A 19,830-nucleotide genomic window follows, 5' to 3' on the forward strand; every position below is an offset into this window, starting at 1 on the left:
CATCATTTCTCGCATATGGACTTAGCAAATCGCCTATTCGGGGGCTATGCACAATTAACCGGAGTTTGATCATTCTCATCCATTCATCTCCCCTTTTACTATGCTGTGTGCCTGTATCGCAGTGTAAGGCAGACTGACTGCGGGGAAGTGCATGAAGGCATACTACTGTCTTCCCTCATAGCCTGACCCCGACCGCTGGCCAAACTTTGCCGTAGTCTCCAAACACCCGACTGTCTTGAAGCTGCGGGATTAACTCAAGACGAGACGAAGACAGCGGCGATGGCGGAAAAGGTCAAGATCGCGCTCATTCAAATGCACCCTAAGGTCAGTAAGTCTGGGACTACCCCTCATCGAATATGTTTAGCCCAGTTTAGCTCCCGCGCTCCTTTTCATGCGCCATTGCTCACGAGGTTCTCGGCGGGGGAAATGCCTCTACTGGAAACAGAGTTCTGACAAGCATCGCAGGCCGTCGCGCAAGAGGAGAACTTCACCAAGGCAGAGGCATTTATCCGCACTGCCGTTTCCCAGGGCTGTTCGCTCGCCGTTCTGCCGGAGTACCATCTCACATCATGGGTCCCCGACCATCCCCAGTTCGTGTCCGCCTGCGCGCAGTCCTGGACCTACCTTGAACGGTATCAGACCCTGGCCAAGGAACTAGGTGTCTCCATCGTGCCGGGAACCATTGTTGAGCCGGATGGTGAGGAGGGCGCCGACGACTTGGACCTCCTCAACGTCGCGTATTTCATCGGCCCCGACGGCGCCGTGCTGGGGCGGTACCAAAAGAAGAACCTATGGCACAACGAGAGGCCGCACCTGACCAAGGGACCGGAACCTCACGGCGCCTTCGACACGCCGCTGGGGAGGGCGGGGATGCTGGTATGTTGGGACCTTGCTTTCCCCGAGGCCTTTAGGGAGCTCATCCGCGACGGGGCAAGGATCATCATCTGTCCTGCCTTCTGGCTCGCGGACGAGTATAAGCGCAACAACAGGGCGACGGGTACCACGGAGGTCGTGAACCGGGACTCGGAGAGGGTTTTCCTCGAGAACGTCACGGTGACGCGAGCGTTTGAGAACACGGCGGCTGTCATTCTCGTCAACGCGGGCGGGCCCGTAGGGGGAGGCGGGGTGGAGGTTAGGGAGGGCGGGGCGAGAGTCCGTTATTGTGGCGTCAGTCAGGTTGCGCTGCCGCTCGTGGGCGCGCTCGGCAAGCTGGGCGCCGAAGAGGCGATGGAGATTGTCGAGGTCGATTTGGGGTTGTTGGATGTTGCTGAGGGGGCGTACAAGGTGAGGGAGGACATGAGGAAGGAAGGGTGGCACTATGGGTACTCGATCGTTAAGGAATAACGGCGATCAGAAGACAGCGACGGTTTACAGAACATGAGTATAGACGGCAGAGGACCTTGACCGAGGTATGACCATGATCAACAATTTTGACTGCGAAAGTCGGGTATCAATAGCATCCCTCTCCTCCAGTGTGCCTGACAACCGCAGGTAAGTGAAGAGGCGTTGTCCTCGGTTTATTGAGAGCTCTGCCCGGTATCATCCAGATAAGCCAGAAATGTTCTCCTCTGATCGATCCGGAGCCTTGTGTGCTTCAACTCCAGGTAATCCCAATATTTCTGTACCTTCGCCTCATCTGGACCGCCCTCTGAGCCAGCAGCATCAACGCGCCTTAATCTTGCGTCGTCATTTGTCGTCCAGACTCCTTGCCAATTGTTGGGGAGCTGTTTGTGCTCTATCAAGTGCTTCAAGAGACTAGTAGCTAACGGCGTGCAAAGCGAAGTAGCCATCAACGCCAAGACGATATCCTCGCGCGGGTAGCCAAATGAGATGAAGCGGTCCATGAGGTCCTCGAGCTCGACAGTCTTATCCGCTGAATCTTGAGAATCGGGTATGGCTCGACCTCCCGGTTCGTCCCGTGTTTCGACTGCCTCTCTATCTTCCTCCCCCTCCACCTCTCTCCCTTCGGTGGGTGACCCTCGGGCTAGTTGGTCCCGGTCGATTCCCTTCCCCTTATCTCTCTTGTAAGAAAAAGGCAAAGGCGTCACAGACTCTATCTCACCCAAAAGCTGTTGTGACGGTGAAATGTCGAACTCATCACTGCCTTGCGATTTGTCAGGGGCGTTGAATGCATCATCGAAGCCAAAGTCTTGTGTTTCGGGCTCCAAACGACGGGGTTTGCCAGCTGGAATCTGCTCAGGCTCCTCCTCTTCTGCGGCCACCTCTTCGACCTCCCCAACTTGCCCTTCACCATTCGCCCACCGTCTGACGCTTAGCGAGGGGCTAGGACCTAAGTTATTAAAGCTTGCAAGACCTAGCCTATCGTCGGGAGTAGATGGGATCTCGTCGTCTGGGCCTAGACGCTGTCGCTTCTTCCTGCTGTTTGGTGTCGACGGAAGACCAGCAGTGTCGACAATGATTGCCTGCCTCTTTCTAGAAGCGCTGGGAGTGACCTCTAGGTGTGTTTGGAAGGGTTCTATCTGCACGTCCGGTCCAGCGTCATCTTCCCCAGACTGTGAACCCTCATCATCATCGGATTCCACGTCAGGTTCATCCAAAACACCACTGGCGGCGAAGTCGGCGATGTAGTCTGCGTAGCATTGTTGTATCAACTGAGCAGTGCCAACATCGAGACCCAATACATCTGCCACTGTTGCCCAGTTGGTTTCGATTGCTCCTTGCTGGTATTGATCTCCCACAGCTTGCCACAATCGCCATAAGTCGATAGGCAAATCATTGATTTCGGGCTTGATTTGGGTATCGAGCCTTCTGAATTCACGGTAGCCCTCCAAATGGTCGAAGAAATATTGTCTTGAAATAGCTTGGGACTCTTCGATTCTGGTCTCTGGCAACCGTTTTCCGTCGTCTTTCTTTCCTACTGTGCTTGCCCCTGATGGAGCGACCACTGGTGCGGTAGTCTCCTTGTTGAGGGTCGTGGGCCGGCCGTCTGAATCGTTTGGCCTTTTCTTCTGGTCGCTTTTATTCTGTCGGCTCGGTTCGCCGCTAGGAGCTGTGCCTGGTCCAGCCTTTGTGTCGACTGTGGGGGATTCTTCTGGCAACGGTCCGCTCTCCGCAAGGCTTTCCTTAGAGCTCTCCCGAAGTCGCGGCTCCAATATCTGTGTCCAATGCCGTCTCCATGCACCCTCTGAGTGATTAGAATGCTGCCCAGGTTTAGTCTCATGCCATGATCATTGCTAGGGAGATTCGACGCACTTTTTCCGAGAACCTCTTGAAGAATTTGGTGTCGGGCGTGCCGTCAAATCTGCCGACCTCGCGTATCAACAAATCATCCTCTGCTCCGGTGAACTTGGTTCTTTTCGCCGGAGTTAATGGTGCTTTGACATCTGGCTGGTGAGCAGAGGAGCTGGGCTTCGCCGTTGCCTTCACTGTAGGTAATCGTGGGGTATGTTGGGCAACCGGAAGAGGTGCCTTCTTCTCTATAGGTCGCATAGTTTCACGCCTGCTGGAAGAGGTTGTTGCTGTTGGTGGCGCCGGCAGTGCGATCTGTGAAGCGGAAGCAGCCAACTTCTCGATCTCGGCTGGAGGTAACTTGGACAACTTCTTTACCCATCGGTCCCTCCAAGAATGCAAGGTATGACGATTGTTCTGCGCTTCGTTAGTGACAGTGACGACGACGTATATCTTCAGACCTGAACTCACCATCTCCTCAAATACCTGATAGATCTCATTGCCGCTTCTTTTATTTGCCGCATGCGAGAGCACCCATTTGGTGAGAATCGCATCGTCGGTGGCGGTGAAGGGGGTGCGGGTTCCTTTAGCAGGGGCAGACTTGGCTAAAGGACGAGGGCCGCCAACAGGCCTCGAGGCTCTGGGTGTCCGATGCATTTCATACTTATCCATTTCCTGTATAGCGCCGTTGTCGACAGAGTCTTTGACAAACTTCCAATCGAGTGACCCAGCGGGAGTAGGCCCTCTGTCATGAGTAATGTAGTGGTCTGCATGGGTTTCCAACTTGGCAATTGTACCGCCATTTTGCTACCTCGTTAAGCTTACAGGAAGTCTGGAAGTTCGGAGCAATTGCCTACCTTGATGAGATCCAGGATGGTCAGCCTGTCGGGAACGCGCATTGAAACAAAGAATTTCAAATCCTTAAAGAGAGTGCCGCGGGCGCCAGGCACTCCATGGTAGGTGATTCCGCCTCCCGACATATTCAGTAGAAGCTAGAGGTGTTGCTACAAAATTTGAAGTTGGCCTTGGTGCACCGGTGGATGTCATAAGCTTGTTATAGATGATGCACCGCTCTTCGAAAGCCGCTGATGTCGTTGAGTGCGAAACTCGGGATGAACACCATGGAGTCACGACTTTTCTTGAAGAAGTATGACCAATTTGAGAATGGTGTTGACGCGCTAGGAAAGCGTGATAAACTGACGGAAATGAAGGGCTCGCGGAGACGTCGCGCTTGCTCAAGTCGAGGGCTCGACTCAGAAGACGTGTGACGGGCACGCTCAAATGCCCACCCTCCGCATGAGCGTCAGGAACAAACCAGGAGCCTTCGTCTGGTGGAATGGTCTGGTTGCCTATGATGATGACAGACCGGGTTGCAGCTTCGTCTTTGTGAACCGCGCAAAGGAACCTGAGGTAACATAATAGACGGCACGCAGGTGCTCGAGTGAGACGCGCTTTCTTGGAAGGGATGCCGCGTAGTCACGTGTGGGCAGCTTAAGTGAGTTTAGGTAAGGTGTGCAACCTAAACGATGCATGCTTATACATATTACGAGGCAGACAAACGGCTGGGTTTTAGGTGTGCTATGACCTTCACTGTTCGATACAACGATACTTTGGTATGCTTTAGTGCCCTGCCAACGCTCTCACTTCAAACTCTCGTTCATATGCGAGTGTACACTGTGTTTGAGTAACAACTGCAACTACCTTACGTTCCGAAGTGTTCGAATTTTTGAACCCCCTTCTTTGCTGCTGGCTAAGGCAGTTTACTGAGGCGAGGTCGGTGGGCCTACTTTAGGCTGACGCCCCAAGGCTCAGGCCCTATCCACTCGCTACCGGCCACCGCAACGGAGAGTGGCTTCTCATCCATTTGCTGTACCCGCCCCAGCCGGCACATCCAGCCCGGAAAAGGTGGAAAGTTGCCATTTCTGCTGGCGTTCTCACGCTTCAGTTCTCCTCAAGATCATGAATTCGGAGAAGCCATAATACTTATATTTTATATCATGAGCACCCTGAGGAATGCAGCACTCTTCGTGCTGGCTGTCTCCTTCACAGTCTTCGTCGCCTTCTTTGGCCGACTACCGGCTCTGAGGTTCGTCATCGTGCTTGATCGCTGGCTGGGGAGCAGAAGCATCTCACCATCAGATACATGGGCTTACCATTTGGCAGACATACGCCAATCGCAACGATGCATAGAATAATGTGGATCCATATTCCAAATGGCTTCCTCGCTATAGACCGACTTGTAACGGGAGGGAGCTTCTCAACTTCCATGAAACGCTTCGGCAACTTCATGATGCATGACCGGCATCCCACTGTCGTCGTAAGTGTCCGAATTCGAAACTGTATCAGAGAAACGTTTGAACAGGCTAACACATTTCAGGTCTTCTTCCTGCTCATCCTCTCGGTATCGGAATGCTTGTATCTCCCTGGAGCGTGGCCCCAGATTTCCCTCTTCCACAAGATCGCGGGCTGTGTCGCCATCTTCTTCCCCTATTGGTTTCTGTACCTGTCTGTCATGGCCGACCCTGGCTATATCACCGCCGAAAACCATGCCTACTACATGTCACTCTACCCCTATGACTACTCAATCTTCTACCCCGGACAGAAGTGTAGCACGTGCAACCTCATCAAGCCGCCCCGGTCCAAACATTGCAGCATCTGTAAGCGCTGCGTCGCGAAACTTGACCATCACTGCATCTTCATCAATGGCTGCGTCGGCTACAAGAACCAGCATTATTTTGTCCTCCTCCTCCTGTCGACGGCTGTGCTCACCTCCTACGGCGGATTACTGGGCTTCTCCCTCCTATCTAGCAAGATCGCTTCCAACTACGCCAAATGGTCGCTGTGGCCGCCGCAGGGTATGGAGATTAAGGAATATCTGCTCATCTGGAGCTGGGCCCTGCAGGACAACGTCGGCATGGGCGCCGTCACCCTCCTCGCCGCCATGACCTCTCCTCTGGTCTGGGGTCTGCTGTGCTACACATTCTGGCTGATCTACTGCGGCACCACGACCAACGAATCCCTGAAATGGTCCGACTGGAAGGCTGAGATGGACGACGGCTGTGCTTTCAAGCGCAGCATGCCCGCAAACCGCGTTAAGGACAAGCGCTTTGAGCCGGAGAGGACTCGTTGGCCTCTTCAGACGCAACAGGTGTTGACGAGGACCGATGATGGGATGCCCCCTCCGGAACATGGGCCAGGAGATGGTGAGTGGGAGCGCGTGTGGAACCTGAAAGATGTCGAAAACCTTTATGATTTGGGGTTGTGGGACAACTTGGCAGACATTTTTGTGTCGAATTACGACTTCAACATGAAACAAGACCAACCATCTGTAGAGGCCCTGGGACGACAGAGGCATCCACCCAAAGCTTGATTCTTCATCCATTCGTAAAATAAGTTTGGTATTCGTAGTGTGTAGTAATAATGTAACTCGCAATCACTAATAAGGAACGCCTTTGGCACTATGGACATACGTTAGTGAGGTAGCCAGTATACAGTATCATGTCGAAATCACGTGGCCTGGGCTTGGGAATAACATAATCAAATAGATGGCATGCGTAGAGGGTCTTTCGAAATTTGTCTTTGTTGTTTCATTTTAACGTGTCTCATCTAATTCGTACCTGGGGCTGCTGGACCCAAGGAATCTCAGACGCCCCAGCTACTCAGGGCTTGTATAGCCAATCTGAGGATCTAGTGATGCATGTCGCAGAACTCTTCGTACCGCCCGTTCATGCCAGCCTCCAGTGGGAAGCTTCCCACTTCTTAAGTAGGTATACGTCTTGACATGGCTGCCGACTTTCTGGAGTCTAATGTCATCCTGAGCGCACAACTACAGAATGGTGCCGAACCTAGAAAGAATTGATGTCAGAGCGAATGGTTTCTTAAAAAGGGCTGCGGCGACAATCTGAGACATACCCAAAGGTGCGCTTGATGCTATTGACGTAATACTCTTGCCAATTACGCTTCGTGGCCTCTTCCTCGCCGACAGGGACGCCATCCCAGTTAACACGCATCAGGGTGACGTGGTCGACATCGTTCTGGTCAAACTCGATGCTGAGCTTGGAGTAATGGCCTGAGGGCCATTGCTTCAGGCGCCAGCTCTGGACAATCTTCTTGGGGGCGGCAAGTTCGAGGTACTCGCCGGTAACGTTTCCGTCAAATAGCTCAAACTTTGCGCCCTTGATGGCGCCCTGGAAGACCTTGGGCGGCGCGCGGGTGAAGGCGGCAATGCGTGCGGGGTCGACAAAGGTCTGGTAGGCTTCCTCGGCCGTGGTACGGAACTCAGCAGTATCGGTCAAAGTCATGGTGTTGACGACCTTGCCTGAGCTGCCCTTGACGCTCGTCGAGGCAGTGGCAGACTTGGCCGCCGTGGTTTGTGTCTGGTACTTGGGCGTGGAGAAGCCGCTGGAAGGGTTGGATCCGGGAGCATGCTGGATGTCCTTGCCGTGCTCGGCGATCAAGGCCCCGGGGAGCTTGAGGAACTCCCTGCGGAGCTCGGGCACGAGCTTGGAACGGACGAGGTCCTTGACAGGCTGCTTCTCCTTGGAGTCGGAGTAAATGTCGATGTCAAACTGTTACGAGGGCAGAATCTCAGTAAACCGGTGTCCTTTTAATGATGCAGAGATTTCACCAGAGACCCACCACAAATTCGTCTTCCTCAGTGTCGTGGGCGACCTCGGGTATAGTGATGGTGCCCGAGACCTCAGCCTCATCGGAGGTGGTGCCTGCGCTACGTTAGCGAGGCTCCAGAAGACACGAGTTCACAAGATGGTACAATGTCAGGCAGAAATTGTCGGTTGAACGAGATTTTACGGGATGAAGTACATGTGCTTGCATTGACGACCTACCGGTGTATTCTAGAACGAGCTTAACATCGTAAATGGTGATGACCTTGCCCTTCCTCTGGCTAACGTCGACGTCGCCATCCATGCTCACAACCTTACTAATCTTTGCCGTGACACCGCTTTCGGCAGTCTCGACTTTCGCCAAGCTCTCCTCAAGGTACTGCTTCGCCCAGGCCGAGGCATCCTTGTTGACCCAATGCCAGTTGTTGGGATTGTGGAGGACCATCTTGTCGGCGGTGACTCGGTTTCTGATTCAGGCTGCGAGGTAGGAAAAGAGTGGCTGTCAAATTCCAATTGCACGGTTAGCAGAGGAACTAGAAGGTGTCGCGTGGTTGCGTAGGTTGAAGGAATAGGTTGTCGGTGTCCCGGATCAGTGGTTGGTCAATAGACCGCAGCGTTTTTCATCAAAAAGGGAGTACAAATCACTCTATGACTGGTGCCAGCTGGTGTATCATCATGTTGGGAATAGATAGAAAGGAAAGGCGCGGGGTAGATAAAGAAGGGGATTGGGTGCTTGCCCTTACCTCAGTGCGGATTGGCGCGTTGGAGTGTCATGTCCAAGAAAGTGCTGCACATGGAAAGGAAAGGAAGACGAGATTAAATCTGAGCGCGGGACCTCTTTTGAAAGAAAGCTCTAGAATTCTGACGGTCTCTCCGTTGGCGGGCGGTAAATCATCGGCCGATTGGTTTACCCGTAGTTGCGGCTCAACCCCACCTTTGGTCCCTCTCCCTCGTTTCCGACTTACAATGTAATACCTGAGATACGTTGCTTACGTATTCAAGGTCACCTAAGCAAATAGACCGAGTGTGGCCTGTGCTCATAGCAGCATCTGCCTCACGAGCAGCTGTCCTTTGAGCAGTCGTGATTCGTGAAAGCTGGACATGTTCATCATTCGCTCAAATCAATGTCAAGTACCACAAAATCCACGAAATAGCGGGTCTACAAGCCCGAGTCGGACTACTCAACTCTTCTTGCTTGTCTTACAATGTAGGCTCCTAGCTGGTCAGAGTTTCAGGGAAGAGTGCAAGCTGCATCGCTGCTGCAGCTTTCTTTTTTCTCCTCGCGTTGTACCAGATCCTTGGACGAGATGAATAACCTAGGTAGATGCTTTGGAGCCGGTACGAATACTTTACATGGAACTGCAGACGCCGACTCACCAGGCAAACGATTTGCCACAAACTCTCTCGGTCTGTCCGAACACTATTGTCAGCTGGATTACCCGGATCTCTTCTTCCATTCTCTTGCGGAATCTCGAGCAGCCAAAGAAAGATACGGTTCGACAAGACCAAGACCGCGATGCCTCCACGCAAATCGCCGGTCATTGCTGAGCAAGTGCATCTCGCACAGATGCAAACACTGCTTGCTATCCGTCGACTTCAAACCACGACAAATGAAACGGCCGGCTTGCAGGCTGACATGCAAACTGAGTGTCTTCCAAGCCGTCTTCTGGAAGCCGGATGTGGTCGCTTCCGTGCGGCCAACATCCGCGCTTGACCTACTATTTCCGTGCTATCTGGGGCAGGGTTATCTATAGTCTGCGATGCCACTGAGTGATTACGTTCTGACCATTGCGTTCACACGATGTCACCGTGAAGAGGCCTAAGCACGGGATCTCAACGGATGAAGCCTGCTCGAGTGACGGGCTGCCGCAGTGCCGAAGCCTGCCAAGTTGCCTCGTGGAGTCGTGGCAAGCTAATGAGGTACGAAATGGCTGATGCGCTTTGCAATATCGTGGCATGCATCTAGTCGAAGATATGTTCGACGAGCTCGACGAGCTCCTCAGGGATACTCGGCAGAGCTGAAGCCGTAATCAACAAATGATGGCCTCAAGCGATTTTCAGAACTTCCATACTTGTTCTTTGCATTCACCCCCGCAGCTCTTTCTGCCCACAGGAGCTTTGTTCATCATTCACGTGGAAGCTCTCCAGCGCCTTTCACAGGACACGGCCCAGGCCCAGGCCCCACCCCCGATATAAACCCCAGAAACCGCCAAACATGCAACGAGTCGGTGAGCAAGATCTCCGAGGTCTGGTTTCTGACTAGGACCAAAGCTTGCTAAACGCTAATGCCTGCCTTTCCTCAAGGCTGCCAGTCCAACAAACGAATCACCCGTCCGGCTTCATCGGGGAGACGGCGAGCGCGGAGAGGAAGTAGGGCCGGGAGGGCAACTGAGGCTTTCAGACTGTCGAACAAATCGAGGGGCTTTTTAAGCGCCGACAATCACCTCCACGTTCTTTTCACAGCGCCATCAACCAATCACGACCCCGGGGTCTCTTTGACTAGCCAGGGTCTAAGGATGCTTCCAAGAATAGATTTACCTCCCACCAGAAAGCCAACCAATTGATGCGGCCGCCCACCAACGTCTCCACGAGTCTCTTCGCTTGGCTCCATCAAAATGACAGGCCATTTTGGACCGGACCCTGGCACGATGCTCACTCATCTTTCCTGTTGTTGGGCCGTGGCAGGTCGCTACGAGCTGTTCCGTACGCTACGTTCCATGCTCGCCTCTTCTCGTTGGTTGTCTAATGCTAAGGTATACTGTGATAAGGTCCGCTAGCTACGTCGAGTCGAGACTGCGACCCTGACTCTGAGCTCGCCTCCCTACTTTCTATAATGCCGTTCCGGTCGATGGTCGTCGTAGCAGTACCACGCCATTTCATTAATCTCAAGAGGCAGAAGAAAGCCAGAGATTGCAACGACGGACCCAAGATGAGACAACAGCAGCGCGGATAGCAGCACCCTAGCTTTGTCGGCATCTGCACGCCTGTCATGCAGTCGCGATAACCATATGGGATGTTGCCGGTCTACTTTGGTGTACGGCTCGCTTTCACAACCCCATGCCACCAACAAGCAAGTGCTGCCCCTCGCGAATGGACGACCGTACCTTGACACCCCCTCCGAATTAGCTCAATCCCCTGTCATGTACTGGTTCCCGCTATGAGGTACATTTGTGCTCTGCAGCGATTTCGGGAAACGAGCTAGTCACTCTGTTTGCTGCAACAACTCAGCGCCGAGCATCAACTGCCTTGTTACCGGCCTTCAGATCCACCGCCGCGCTTTTGCTCCGGGACCCGGCTGCTATTTCTGTCGTTCCCTCGTGCTCCCGAGAGCCCGCTGCCTCCGTGCCCCTCCTTCTCACCCCAATGTCTTGAATCTCGGCCACCCAAGAGTAGGGGCGCCACAGGGGTGCAGTTCTGTCGGTGGACGATCAAGCGTGAGCCAAGAGCGAGCCAGCGACCCCGGTACCCTCCTGTACGTGGGTGGGAGGTATGTACCTCTCATGCAGGAGGTTGACCACATTGCAGCAGACCCGGCCTAGACATGACCGTCTCTTTTATCTTCTGCTTCCTCCCACCCAAACTTTCGTTCCCTTTGCTTCAGCCGCGCCCTCCCCCCTCTAGGTGTGACACGACCTTACTGCCGGCTGCCTGTCCGTCCTCTCGGTTGTTCGGTGTGTTCCGCGACATGAGACTGTCTTCCCATCAGTCAAGTTGAATGGGCTGGTATAGAGAGGAAGAAGTGCGAAGAGGTCGGCAAGTTACTGGCTGAGGTATCCTTAACTTCAGCGAGGGTCTAAGTCATCCTATCTCTGCGACCGACTCCGTTGTCATTCCGAGTCCCACAGCTTCCTCAAATTCCTGACGTCGCCGGAGACGCTCAGCGCATAGTCATTTGGCTTACAATGAACAACCCTCGCGATCCAACCCGGCTGCGACAGGGTCTCAATCCGCTGTTAACTCAGTCTCTGGGTGCATACCACAGCCAGGTCAACACGCCGCTGTCCGCCGTGTCCTCATCGCATTTACACTCAGCTCACACGCCGGCAAGCGCAATACAGCCTTATAACCCGCAAGAATGGATAGCTTCACCGGCTGCTGGGTCCGAGAGATCCCATCAATCACATCACTTTCCTGAGCAAGGTATTCAGTGCCAAAAACTGGAATTGGGCCTGGGCGGCTTTGCTGATTAGTCTCAAAAGGATCACCACTACCTCCGCCTCCGTATAGTCCACCTCGAAGCCAGCGACCACAAAGCGGCTTCTTCGAGTCTTCCCCAGCAGCCAATACGTCGGCGGCACGCATTCCCCCTACCCATCTCCATAGGCCGTCTCCAGAGCCTTCAACGAACACCTCGTTTCCTCCCCCGCCGGGAGCCGGTGGTCGGACAAGCTCTCGCGAAAGGCGTTTTGGTTTTCATTCCTTGAGACGGAGTAGAGAGCCCCAAGAGTCAAGTCCTCCAGAGCCAATGCCGCCTATGCCGCTATCGAGACAAACTCCTCTTCAGATCCAGATCCCACATCCAATGCCACACCACAACGACCCGAACTCATCTCACGGACCGCCCGCTGCTCGGAGAGCTGCTTCTGCCAGTGCAGTCGAGACACCAACTTCAGCTCGCTCAAGGTCGACGTCCCAATCAAGATGGGAGCCGGGAATGCCCCTCCCGCCACCGCCTCCAGTCCCACCCCCAGCTTCTTCTCGGTCACAGAGCGTGCAGAGCGGGCCGAGAACGACTACACCTGTGGCTTCACCACCCACAAGGCGTCCTCCACCAACCGGTGTTGCGGCCCTTGGACCAGTACCTCCGACCCCTGCAGACTGGGTTGACCAACCCGAGGAACCCAGTAGCTCCTCACAACGGAGACACTCTCCGAAATTGACCATCGATACTGCCAGTGCTGCAAGCTCTGCGCAGACTGGAGATTCGAGCAATTCCGGCGCATTGAGCTCTGGTGGCAGTCTGAGTCGGGCGAGAGCAGTCCGCCACGACAAGACCATCGTTCAACGTCGTGCTGAGAGCCGAAGCAGACATGGCAGACCACATAACTCGATAGACGGGACCATCAACCCAGTCCAACTCAACGACATTGTTGTTCCGGGTGAAAATACACTTTCTCGCAGGTTGACGATCAATAGATCAGGACCAAGAAGCGGGGGACTGACGTCGAACGACACGCCCCGGACTGATGAGCAGTCGACTACGCCGCGGGCGCCTGGGTCATCATCATCACGCACTCGAATCGAAGCGGCAACGCCGCCGTTCTCACCTCATCCGTCAAAAGGAACACCCGTCATGGACGGATCACCTCGCGTCTTGCCCAAGGCACTGCCAACGCCGCCGCCTCAAACTCGATCGGCATCGAGCTCTCAAACAAGATTCAGCTCCATGACGCCTGCCGACGGGCCTCCGTCGGCATCCATCTCATCCGCAAAACATTTTGTCGTTACGCAAACCGCGGATCAATTTTGCTGTGAGACAATTGAGCGATTTCAGGCATTCGCTACCCAAGAATCCGCTGCGGCCACCGACGCCGAGCGCGTTCGCATGTTTGCCGACTTCATCGTCAACGAATCCAGGATCAGGCGAGAAAGATACTCATCTGCGATCGGCGCCATGGGCTCGGAAATCTTTGATCTGACCAGGGATCTGTTTCGCCCCATGGTCACGCGACGTGAGTCGGGAACTTCACAGGCTGAGTGGACGCCCCAGTCATCTGAGCCAGCGCGGTCTCATCGCGGATCGATGAACTCAGTCTATCGCGAGATGCCCGGGGAGTCCAGCTCCGCCTCTACGTCAGCGAACGTTCCGGGCTCGCCCATTGTACCTTCGGCAAACAACCCCAACTACTCTTCAAACTATATGCCGTCACTCTCCCCTATATTGAGTCTCAGTGTGAGCGACAATCATGACGATGGGGACTCCCGGGGTCGGCCTGCCAGTAGGTGGTGGGAGGCTGACTCATCAGGAGCAGGAGGGAAATTTGTTGAGAGGTCCAAGAGAGAGTCCAAGTACATGGGCGTACCGAAGGAGGCTCGCGAAGCCCTGCAATGGGTGGACAGTCCGCAGGCAGGTCCTAGCAATCCGAGATCTTCAAACGAGTATCCGGCCGAGAAAACAGGCTGGCACGAGCTAGAGCCTGTGGTCACACCGCAGCCACTTCGGTACTCATCGGAATCCCTTGGGTCCTCAGCTTCGCCCACGACACCGAACCCAGCCCACCTGGATGTTTCTCGAATGGTCACTCTTCCTCCGCCATATCCTCGTCATCACCCAGCTGTGAACAACAACCACCCAGAATTGACCGAGACTAGAGTGGCAGTTCGTCAGATAAGCGACCTGTCCGAGATTGAAGCTACAAAAGAGAGATTCCAAGTCACCAGCACAAAGAAGCGTGAAGAGGCCGCAAAAGCCTCTGCTGAGCGGCGACATGCTCTGCGTTCCAATTTACAGCAGGAAATAGACGTCGGCAACATGTCATTCGCCGAGGCGTCGGCAATCGAACAGGATTCGGTAGCAGCCGAGAAGGAGAAACTGAAAGAGTTGGGCAAGACAGAGTTTGAGCAGTTCCAAAGTCAAGTAGTTATGCCTCTGAACGAACTGATCACCGGCCGTATTGCGCAAGCCACGACTCTATTCGAGAAGTTGGCGGGCAGCCTCTTTGACGATGTCGCCAGCGCGGCAGACATGCCCCAGGAAGAAGGCGACGACAAGCCTGAGCTGCTCGAGAAGGTGACGCTTCTCAAATGGATTTTCGAGGCGAGGGAAATGCTACACCGGGCGATCTTCGACGTCCTCACAGACCGCAACAACCGCTACCGGGACGTCGTCCTCACCCCGTACCGCCTGGCCGAAAACGAAGAGAAACTCCAGAATGCCGTGGCCTTCTTCGCCGAGGACGCCGCGAAGCGGCAGCTGGCCTTCACGCACGAGGTGTTTGCGCGCACGCAGGAGTTCCAGGACGTCATGGAGCGCAACGTCATGCGCGGCGTCGAGGTGCAGCTGTCCGCCTTCTGGGACATCGCACCGCCCCTGTGCCGACTGCTTGAGAAGATCCCTGCGAATCCGCAGGACTTCAACATCCAGATCCCGTCGGCCGAGTACGAGGAGAACCCGTCGTACAGGAGACATCCGCTGCAGTACCTCTTCAGTCTTCTCCTGCACATGGAAAAGAGCACGTACCAGTTCATCGAGTCGCAGACGAACCTCCTCTGCCTGTTGCACGAGGTCAAAGAGGCTGTTACTCATGCCAAAGCCAAGGTCGTCCAGAACGAGATGGGCGACGGCCAGGGGAGAGAGTTTAGCGCCGAGGAGCGCGACGCTAGAGCGCAGCATCTTCGCGACGAAGAGGGCCGCATGCTGACGGATGATTTGAAGGAGAAAGTCCGCGTCGTGCAAGACCAGTGGACGAGTGCGCTGGGTGAGAATATTAAGAATGTTAAGCAGATGTTGGGAGAGTATCTGCTGGAGACGGGAGGTTGGGACGAAACCTTGGAGGAAGGCGGTGTCGGCAGCGTCTAAGAATTTACGTTAGCGGGAAAGACTTTGGAGGAAGAGGATGGTTATGATTAATCTTCACGGCTACGAAGACGTTGATACCCCTTTGCGTATGACGACTAATTTTTATACTTTTTATACATACTTCTAGAACCCTGAGGGAATTGCGACCCGGGTTGTAGCTAGACACGACATTCAACGGCATGAGGTTTTTGAGATAGTCCAAGTGAATCGTAGTGGTTTGGCATCGAAAGCCCTCCACGTTGGTGAGAGATATTCTCTGTGTCCCTTTAACAAAGCGATACGCGTCGTACAATACATTCCCACCCAAACGCCCGGTATGTTACATTTACAGACTAGATGCACAATTATCGCCCTGATGGTGAAAGACCTGGTGTGCCGCCCCCATGATCTTCATCAAGAAGGTTTTCTCCGTTTCTCGTCGGTAATCAATCGGAGGCCTGCTCATGCCAACGAGCTTCGTAATTAACCATTGACCGCCCCCATCTTTCAAACACCCGTCTCCCACTTAGAGTCTCTCGAGAAAGCGCGAGATAATGGAACCGTGGCAAGTCTCTCCGCCCATCGAGACTCAGTTCTTCAATCTGTCGTTAAACTCCTTGGGCAAATCCATGCCGACTCTCCGCGCCGTCAAGCGCACGCGCTCCTCCTCATCCATGTTCATACCCGGGTTGTAGCGCTCGAGTAGCGTGACGTAAGTGCGCTGGGCGCGGAGGTAGACGGCGAACTGCTCGGCCTCTGCGGCGTCGGCCTCGGCGCGCGGTTTCGCGGTCGCATCCGCGACAGCGGCGACGTTTCCATGGGCGGCGAAGCTGGCGCGCAGACGGTTGTGTATGGCTGAGCGCTCACGAGCGAGGACGGGACGGGGAGGGAGCTCGCGCAGGAGGGAGCGGTAGAGGGAGCGGAGGCGGGGGACGGTCGTCATTTTGGCGGCTCTTTAGTTGTTCGATCGATTGTGGTCATTCGAGTCGATGCGGGCGCCAGAGAAATGGAACAATGGCGGAGGAAAAGGTGGTGTTGATCGTGCTGACGATGCAACGGGAATTTTTGGAGCGAGGCTTGTAATGTGAGCATTGAAATGCGAGGCTTTCTCTCCTCAGAGCTCTCCCGATGCGCTGGGCGGGTGGATCCCGTCCTTGGCGGGCCCTTCCGCACCTCACGCTTCCAGATTCCTGCCGTGGATGGTGCCACCTCAGGCACTAAAACTGCATTTGCAGCGCCTTGAATTACATAACTCCAAGTACTTCCTGCAGCAGCAGTCATGCATCGGGCGGCTATCGGTCCCATCTCCCGGCGCCGGCACCGGGGCAGGCACGGATGGAGGGGTCTTGACCCCTCCTTGACAAACCACTCTCAGCTCCCGAGCCGCAGCAAGTGCTTCCCAAGCTCCCACCACACTCAAGCGTCTGTTCTGCCCGTCTGACTTTTTTAATGCTATTCACTAATTCTCGCATGGTAAGTACCTAATCTGCAGGAAGAGGAAGTGGAAGGGAATAAAAGACGGTAGCTCTACCCTAGCCCCAAGGTACCATTAGTCGTCCAAGTTAGTCCCCCAAGGCGAATTGACTCGTTCGTGCGTCCACAATTGCCCATCCCATGACGCAACAGCCGCCGTCTTAAACACATGCTGGAGCCAGAGAACGAACAAGGAGCAAAAGAGCTTTGCCTCTTTCACAGCAAACTGCCCCTCCACATCCACATCGCGCATCCACACAAACCACCTTTGACCTCCTCTGTACGTGTAGAGTTCCATGCCCTCCAAGGTCCGACCAGCAAGCGGCAACAACAAAACGAGACAAGAACCCACCCGCCTTCTCTCCTCCGTAAAATTCCTCCTCATCTTTTCCGTCTTCGTCGCGACGCTGGCTATCCTATCTCTACGAGCTATTCCCCGGCTCACCCTCCTTTCGAACCACTTCTCCCCTCTCACCACCACCGTGACCACAACCCCACTGCGCGCCCTCTTCTCTGCCTCCTCCTCTAAGAAGAACTCGCCCGCCATGTCAGCCTACGCAAAGGAGCTCGAAGTGGCCCAACTGGCTGTCCAGCGCGCCTCCATCCTCACCAAGCGCGTCTTCCATGAAAAGGCAAAGGGTACCGTCGACAAGAACGATAAGTCTCCTGTCACCATTGGCGACTTTGGCGCCCAGGCCCTCATCATCGCCGCCCTCCGCCACCACTTCCCAGACGACGAGATTGTCGCCGAGGAGGAGGCCGCTCAACTGCGCTCCGAGCCCAACCTCCGTGACCAGATCTGGGACCTCGTCAAGACCACCAAGCTCGACGACGCCGCTGCAGAGTCCTCGCTTGGCGGCGGCATCAGCTCCGCCGAGAGCATGATGGACATAATCGACCAGGGGAACAGCGAGGGCGGTGCCAGCGGCCGCATCTGGGCCATCGACCCCATCGACGGCACAAAGGGCTTCCTGCGCGGCGGACAATACGCCGTCTGCCTGGGCCTCATGGTCGACGGCGACGTCAAGGTCGGCGTCCTCGGCTGCCCCAACCTCCCCGTCGACGACAAGGCGCCGCTGACGGCCGACATCGGCTCCAACGCAAATGACGACACGGGATACGGCGTCATCTTCTCCGCTGTGCTCGGCCAGGGCGCCACCTCGCGCCCTCTACGGACCGGCGCCATCGCCGACGGCGCCCCCATCTCCATGAAGCCCGTCACCGACCTGTCCGCCGCTACCTTTTGCGAGAGCGTCGAGGCCGGCCACAGCGCCCACGACGACCAGGCGCAGATTGCCGCAAAGCTCGGCATCACCAAGCCCAGCGTGCGCATGGATAGTCAGAGCAAGTACGGCTCCATCGCCCGCGGCGCGGGCGATATTTACCTGCGTCTGCCCGTCAAGGCCACGTACCAGGAGAAGATTTGGGACCACGCCGCGGGCGATCTCATCGTGCGCGAGGCCGGTGGCCAGGTTACGGATATCCGGGGCAAGAGGTTAGACTTCGCTGTTGGACGGACGCTCGCGAACAACAAGGGCGTCATTGCTGCGCCAGCCGCAGTACATGGCGAAGTGTTGAAGGTCGTCCAAGATGTGTTGAGCTCAAAATCTGGCTAAACTCAGAAGAAATAATAAAATTTAAAAGAAATTAGGGTTTTGCGATTTTTCTCTCTTCTTGGCTGTCTCGAAGAACCAGCAAATGGATAGTATACAATGTTGTCTTTTTTTCCCTCCTCCCGTACAGTGAGTGATATACAGCTATACACAGCCCTCCACCGGCTCCGCCGTCGACACGCACCATGGTCGACTCTGCGACAGGCCACACAGTAGTGGCGCCACCTTCAGCACGCATCCACCAAACCACCTCCAACCTTTGTCTATTTGATCTTCTTCTGCTTCAGCTTGATTGTCTGGTCGTCGATGAAGACGCCCTTGCCCTTATACGGTTCCGGCGGCCGCCACTTGCGCACGCGTCCCGCGAAGCTCATCATCTCCTCCCGGTCAATGCTCTCCAGCAGGATGCGCGTCGGGCTCGCCGCCGTGACCTTGACGCCGCGCGGGATGCCCATCTCGATCGGGTGCGTAAAGCCGAGCTTTAGGCAAAGGAACATTTGGCCGGGGAACTCCTCAAGGCGGCCGCGCTGCTCGACGCTCGCGCGGTATCCGATGCCCACCAGGCGGAGGATCGCCGTGTGGCCCTCGGAGACGCCCATGATGTAGCGCTGGAGGTATGCCCATGTCGTTCCTGTGGGAAAATGACAAGTATCAGTAAACCAGCCCGACCATCAATTGGAAGACTTATCATATCAGGAAAACGAGTTCACAACTCGAGCTTCCCTCGAAAGGCAGTAAGGGGAAACAGCAAAAAAAAAACGCACCCCACATCTCGCTCTGCTCCTTAATGTTCGAATCCTCTACGCTGAGAACTGCCGTGCTGCCCTCTGCATCGTAGTCAATCTTCAAAAACGGCGGAATCTCGAGATCCAATTCGCCTAGCACAACCCAGAATTAGCTTTCTCCTTTCTTTCCCCATTTCGACAGCCATTGGCTTGGCTCCCAGACAAGGCCAAAACGAACCCAGAGGTCCCGTGACGGTGACAGTCCTCTTGTAAATCTTCATGTAGCTAGTCGGGTCCTTCTTCAGCTTCGGCTCGCTGATAGCTAGCTTGACGCCTGGGGGAATCGAAACCGGCGTCCGCCCGAGCTTCGAGTACCGTGTCGGTGTCGAGGAGAACTGGCATCTCGACAGAGGCTGTTGCAGAGCTGGCACAAGAAAAGCTGGTATCGTCGTGGCTGGCGAAGCGGCAAATGCCCGCCTCAACGCCGTTCCACGTGTGGAAGCTAGCATTGTGTTCGTTAATTGGCAAACTACACCTCCCAATGCGCGCTCGCTCATGTTCTGCTCGACAGATGGAATTGGGACTCTCAGCAACTTTTCTACGTCTTAGTCAGCCATACACGATCCACAAAATGGATACTTCCGATTGGCCCCTGCTTATATAGCTTGAGGGGGACACTAGGTTATCTGGCTGGAACGTTAAAGCAAGCT

General features: G+C 55.0%; 8 protein-coding genes across 8 annotated transcripts; 4 read left to right on the top strand and 4 right to left on the bottom strand.

The window, feature by feature from the left end:
- Window positions 1-279: 279 nt before the first annotated feature.
- CORC01_04469 (carbon-nitrogen hydrolase) lies at window positions 280-1,344 on the top strand (the record flags this gene model as incomplete). The annotated part of the gene is made up of 2 exons (XM_022616116.1): window positions 280-324; window positions 466-1,344. 2 exons carry the CDS (start codon window positions 280-282, stop codon window positions 1,342-1,344), a joined length of 924 nt encoding a protein of 307 aa, XP_022477424.1.
- Window positions 1,345-1,517: 173 nt separating this feature from the next.
- On the bottom strand, window positions 1,518-4,169 carry CORC01_04470 (Rap1 Myb domain-containing protein; the record flags this gene model as incomplete). Its single annotated transcript, XM_022616117.1, has 3 exons — window positions 1,518-3,161; window positions 3,214-3,996; window positions 4,047-4,169. The coding sequence occupies 3 exons, from the start codon at window positions 4,167-4,169 to the stop codon at window positions 1,518-1,520; spliced, it is 2,550 nt and encodes an 849-aa protein (XP_022477425.1).
- A 1,017-nt stretch (window positions 4,170-5,186) lies between these two features.
- Window positions 5,187-6,559, top strand: CORC01_04471 (DHHC zinc finger domain-containing protein; the record flags this gene model as incomplete). The annotated part of the gene is made up of 3 exons (XM_022616118.1): window positions 5,187-5,275; window positions 5,353-5,506; window positions 5,567-6,559. 3 exons carry the CDS (start codon window positions 5,187-5,189, stop codon window positions 6,557-6,559), a joined length of 1,236 nt encoding a protein of 411 aa, XP_022477426.1.
- Window positions 6,560-7,015: 456 nt separating this feature from the next.
- Window positions 7,016-8,256, bottom strand: CORC01_04472 (uncharacterized protein; the record flags this gene model as incomplete). The annotated part of the gene is made up of 4 exons (XM_022616119.1): window positions 7,016-7,034; window positions 7,102-7,757; window positions 7,828-7,910; window positions 8,034-8,256. The coding sequence occupies 4 exons, from the start codon at window positions 8,254-8,256 to the stop codon at window positions 7,016-7,018; spliced, it is 981 nt and encodes a 326-aa protein (XP_022477427.1).
- A 4,077-nt stretch (window positions 8,257-12,333) lies between these two features.
- Window positions 12,334-15,330, top strand: CORC01_04473 (uncharacterized protein; the record flags this gene model as incomplete). Its single annotated transcript, XM_022616120.1, has 1 exon — window positions 12,334-15,330. The coding sequence occupies one exon, from the start codon at window positions 12,334-12,336 to the stop codon at window positions 15,328-15,330; it is 2,997 nt and encodes a 998-aa protein (XP_022477428.1).
- A 568-nt stretch (window positions 15,331-15,898) lies between these two features.
- Window positions 15,899-16,252, bottom strand: CORC01_04474 (FMC1 protein family; the record flags this gene model as incomplete). The annotated part of the gene is made up of 1 exon (XM_022616121.1): window positions 15,899-16,252. One exon carries the CDS (start codon window positions 16,250-16,252, stop codon window positions 15,899-15,901), a length of 354 nt encoding a protein of 117 aa, XP_022477429.1.
- Window positions 16,253-17,078: 826 nt separating this feature from the next.
- CORC01_04475 (3',5'-bisphosphate nucleotidase) lies at window positions 17,079-18,398 on the top strand (the record flags this gene model as incomplete). Its single annotated transcript, XM_022616122.1, has 1 exon — window positions 17,079-18,398. The coding sequence occupies one exon, from the start codon at window positions 17,079-17,081 to the stop codon at window positions 18,396-18,398; it is 1,320 nt and encodes a 439-aa protein (XP_022477430.1).
- Window positions 18,399-18,658: 260 nt separating this feature from the next.
- Window positions 18,659-19,677, bottom strand: CORC01_04476 (ribosomal protein L6; the record flags this gene model as incomplete). Its single annotated transcript, XM_022616123.1, has 3 exons — window positions 18,659-19,026; window positions 19,160-19,273; window positions 19,359-19,677. The coding sequence occupies 3 exons, from the start codon at window positions 19,675-19,677 to the stop codon at window positions 18,659-18,661; spliced, it is 801 nt and encodes a 266-aa protein (XP_022477431.1).
- Window positions 19,678-19,830: the final 153 nt, after the last annotated feature.

Source organism: Colletotrichum orchidophilum (assembly GCF_001831195.1).
Source record: "Colletotrichum orchidophilum strain IMI 309357 chromosome Unknown Scaffold_29.1, whole genome shotgun sequence".
NCBI lineage: Eukaryota > Fungi > Ascomycota > Sordariomycetes > Glomerellales > Glomerellaceae > Colletotrichum > Colletotrichum orchidophilum.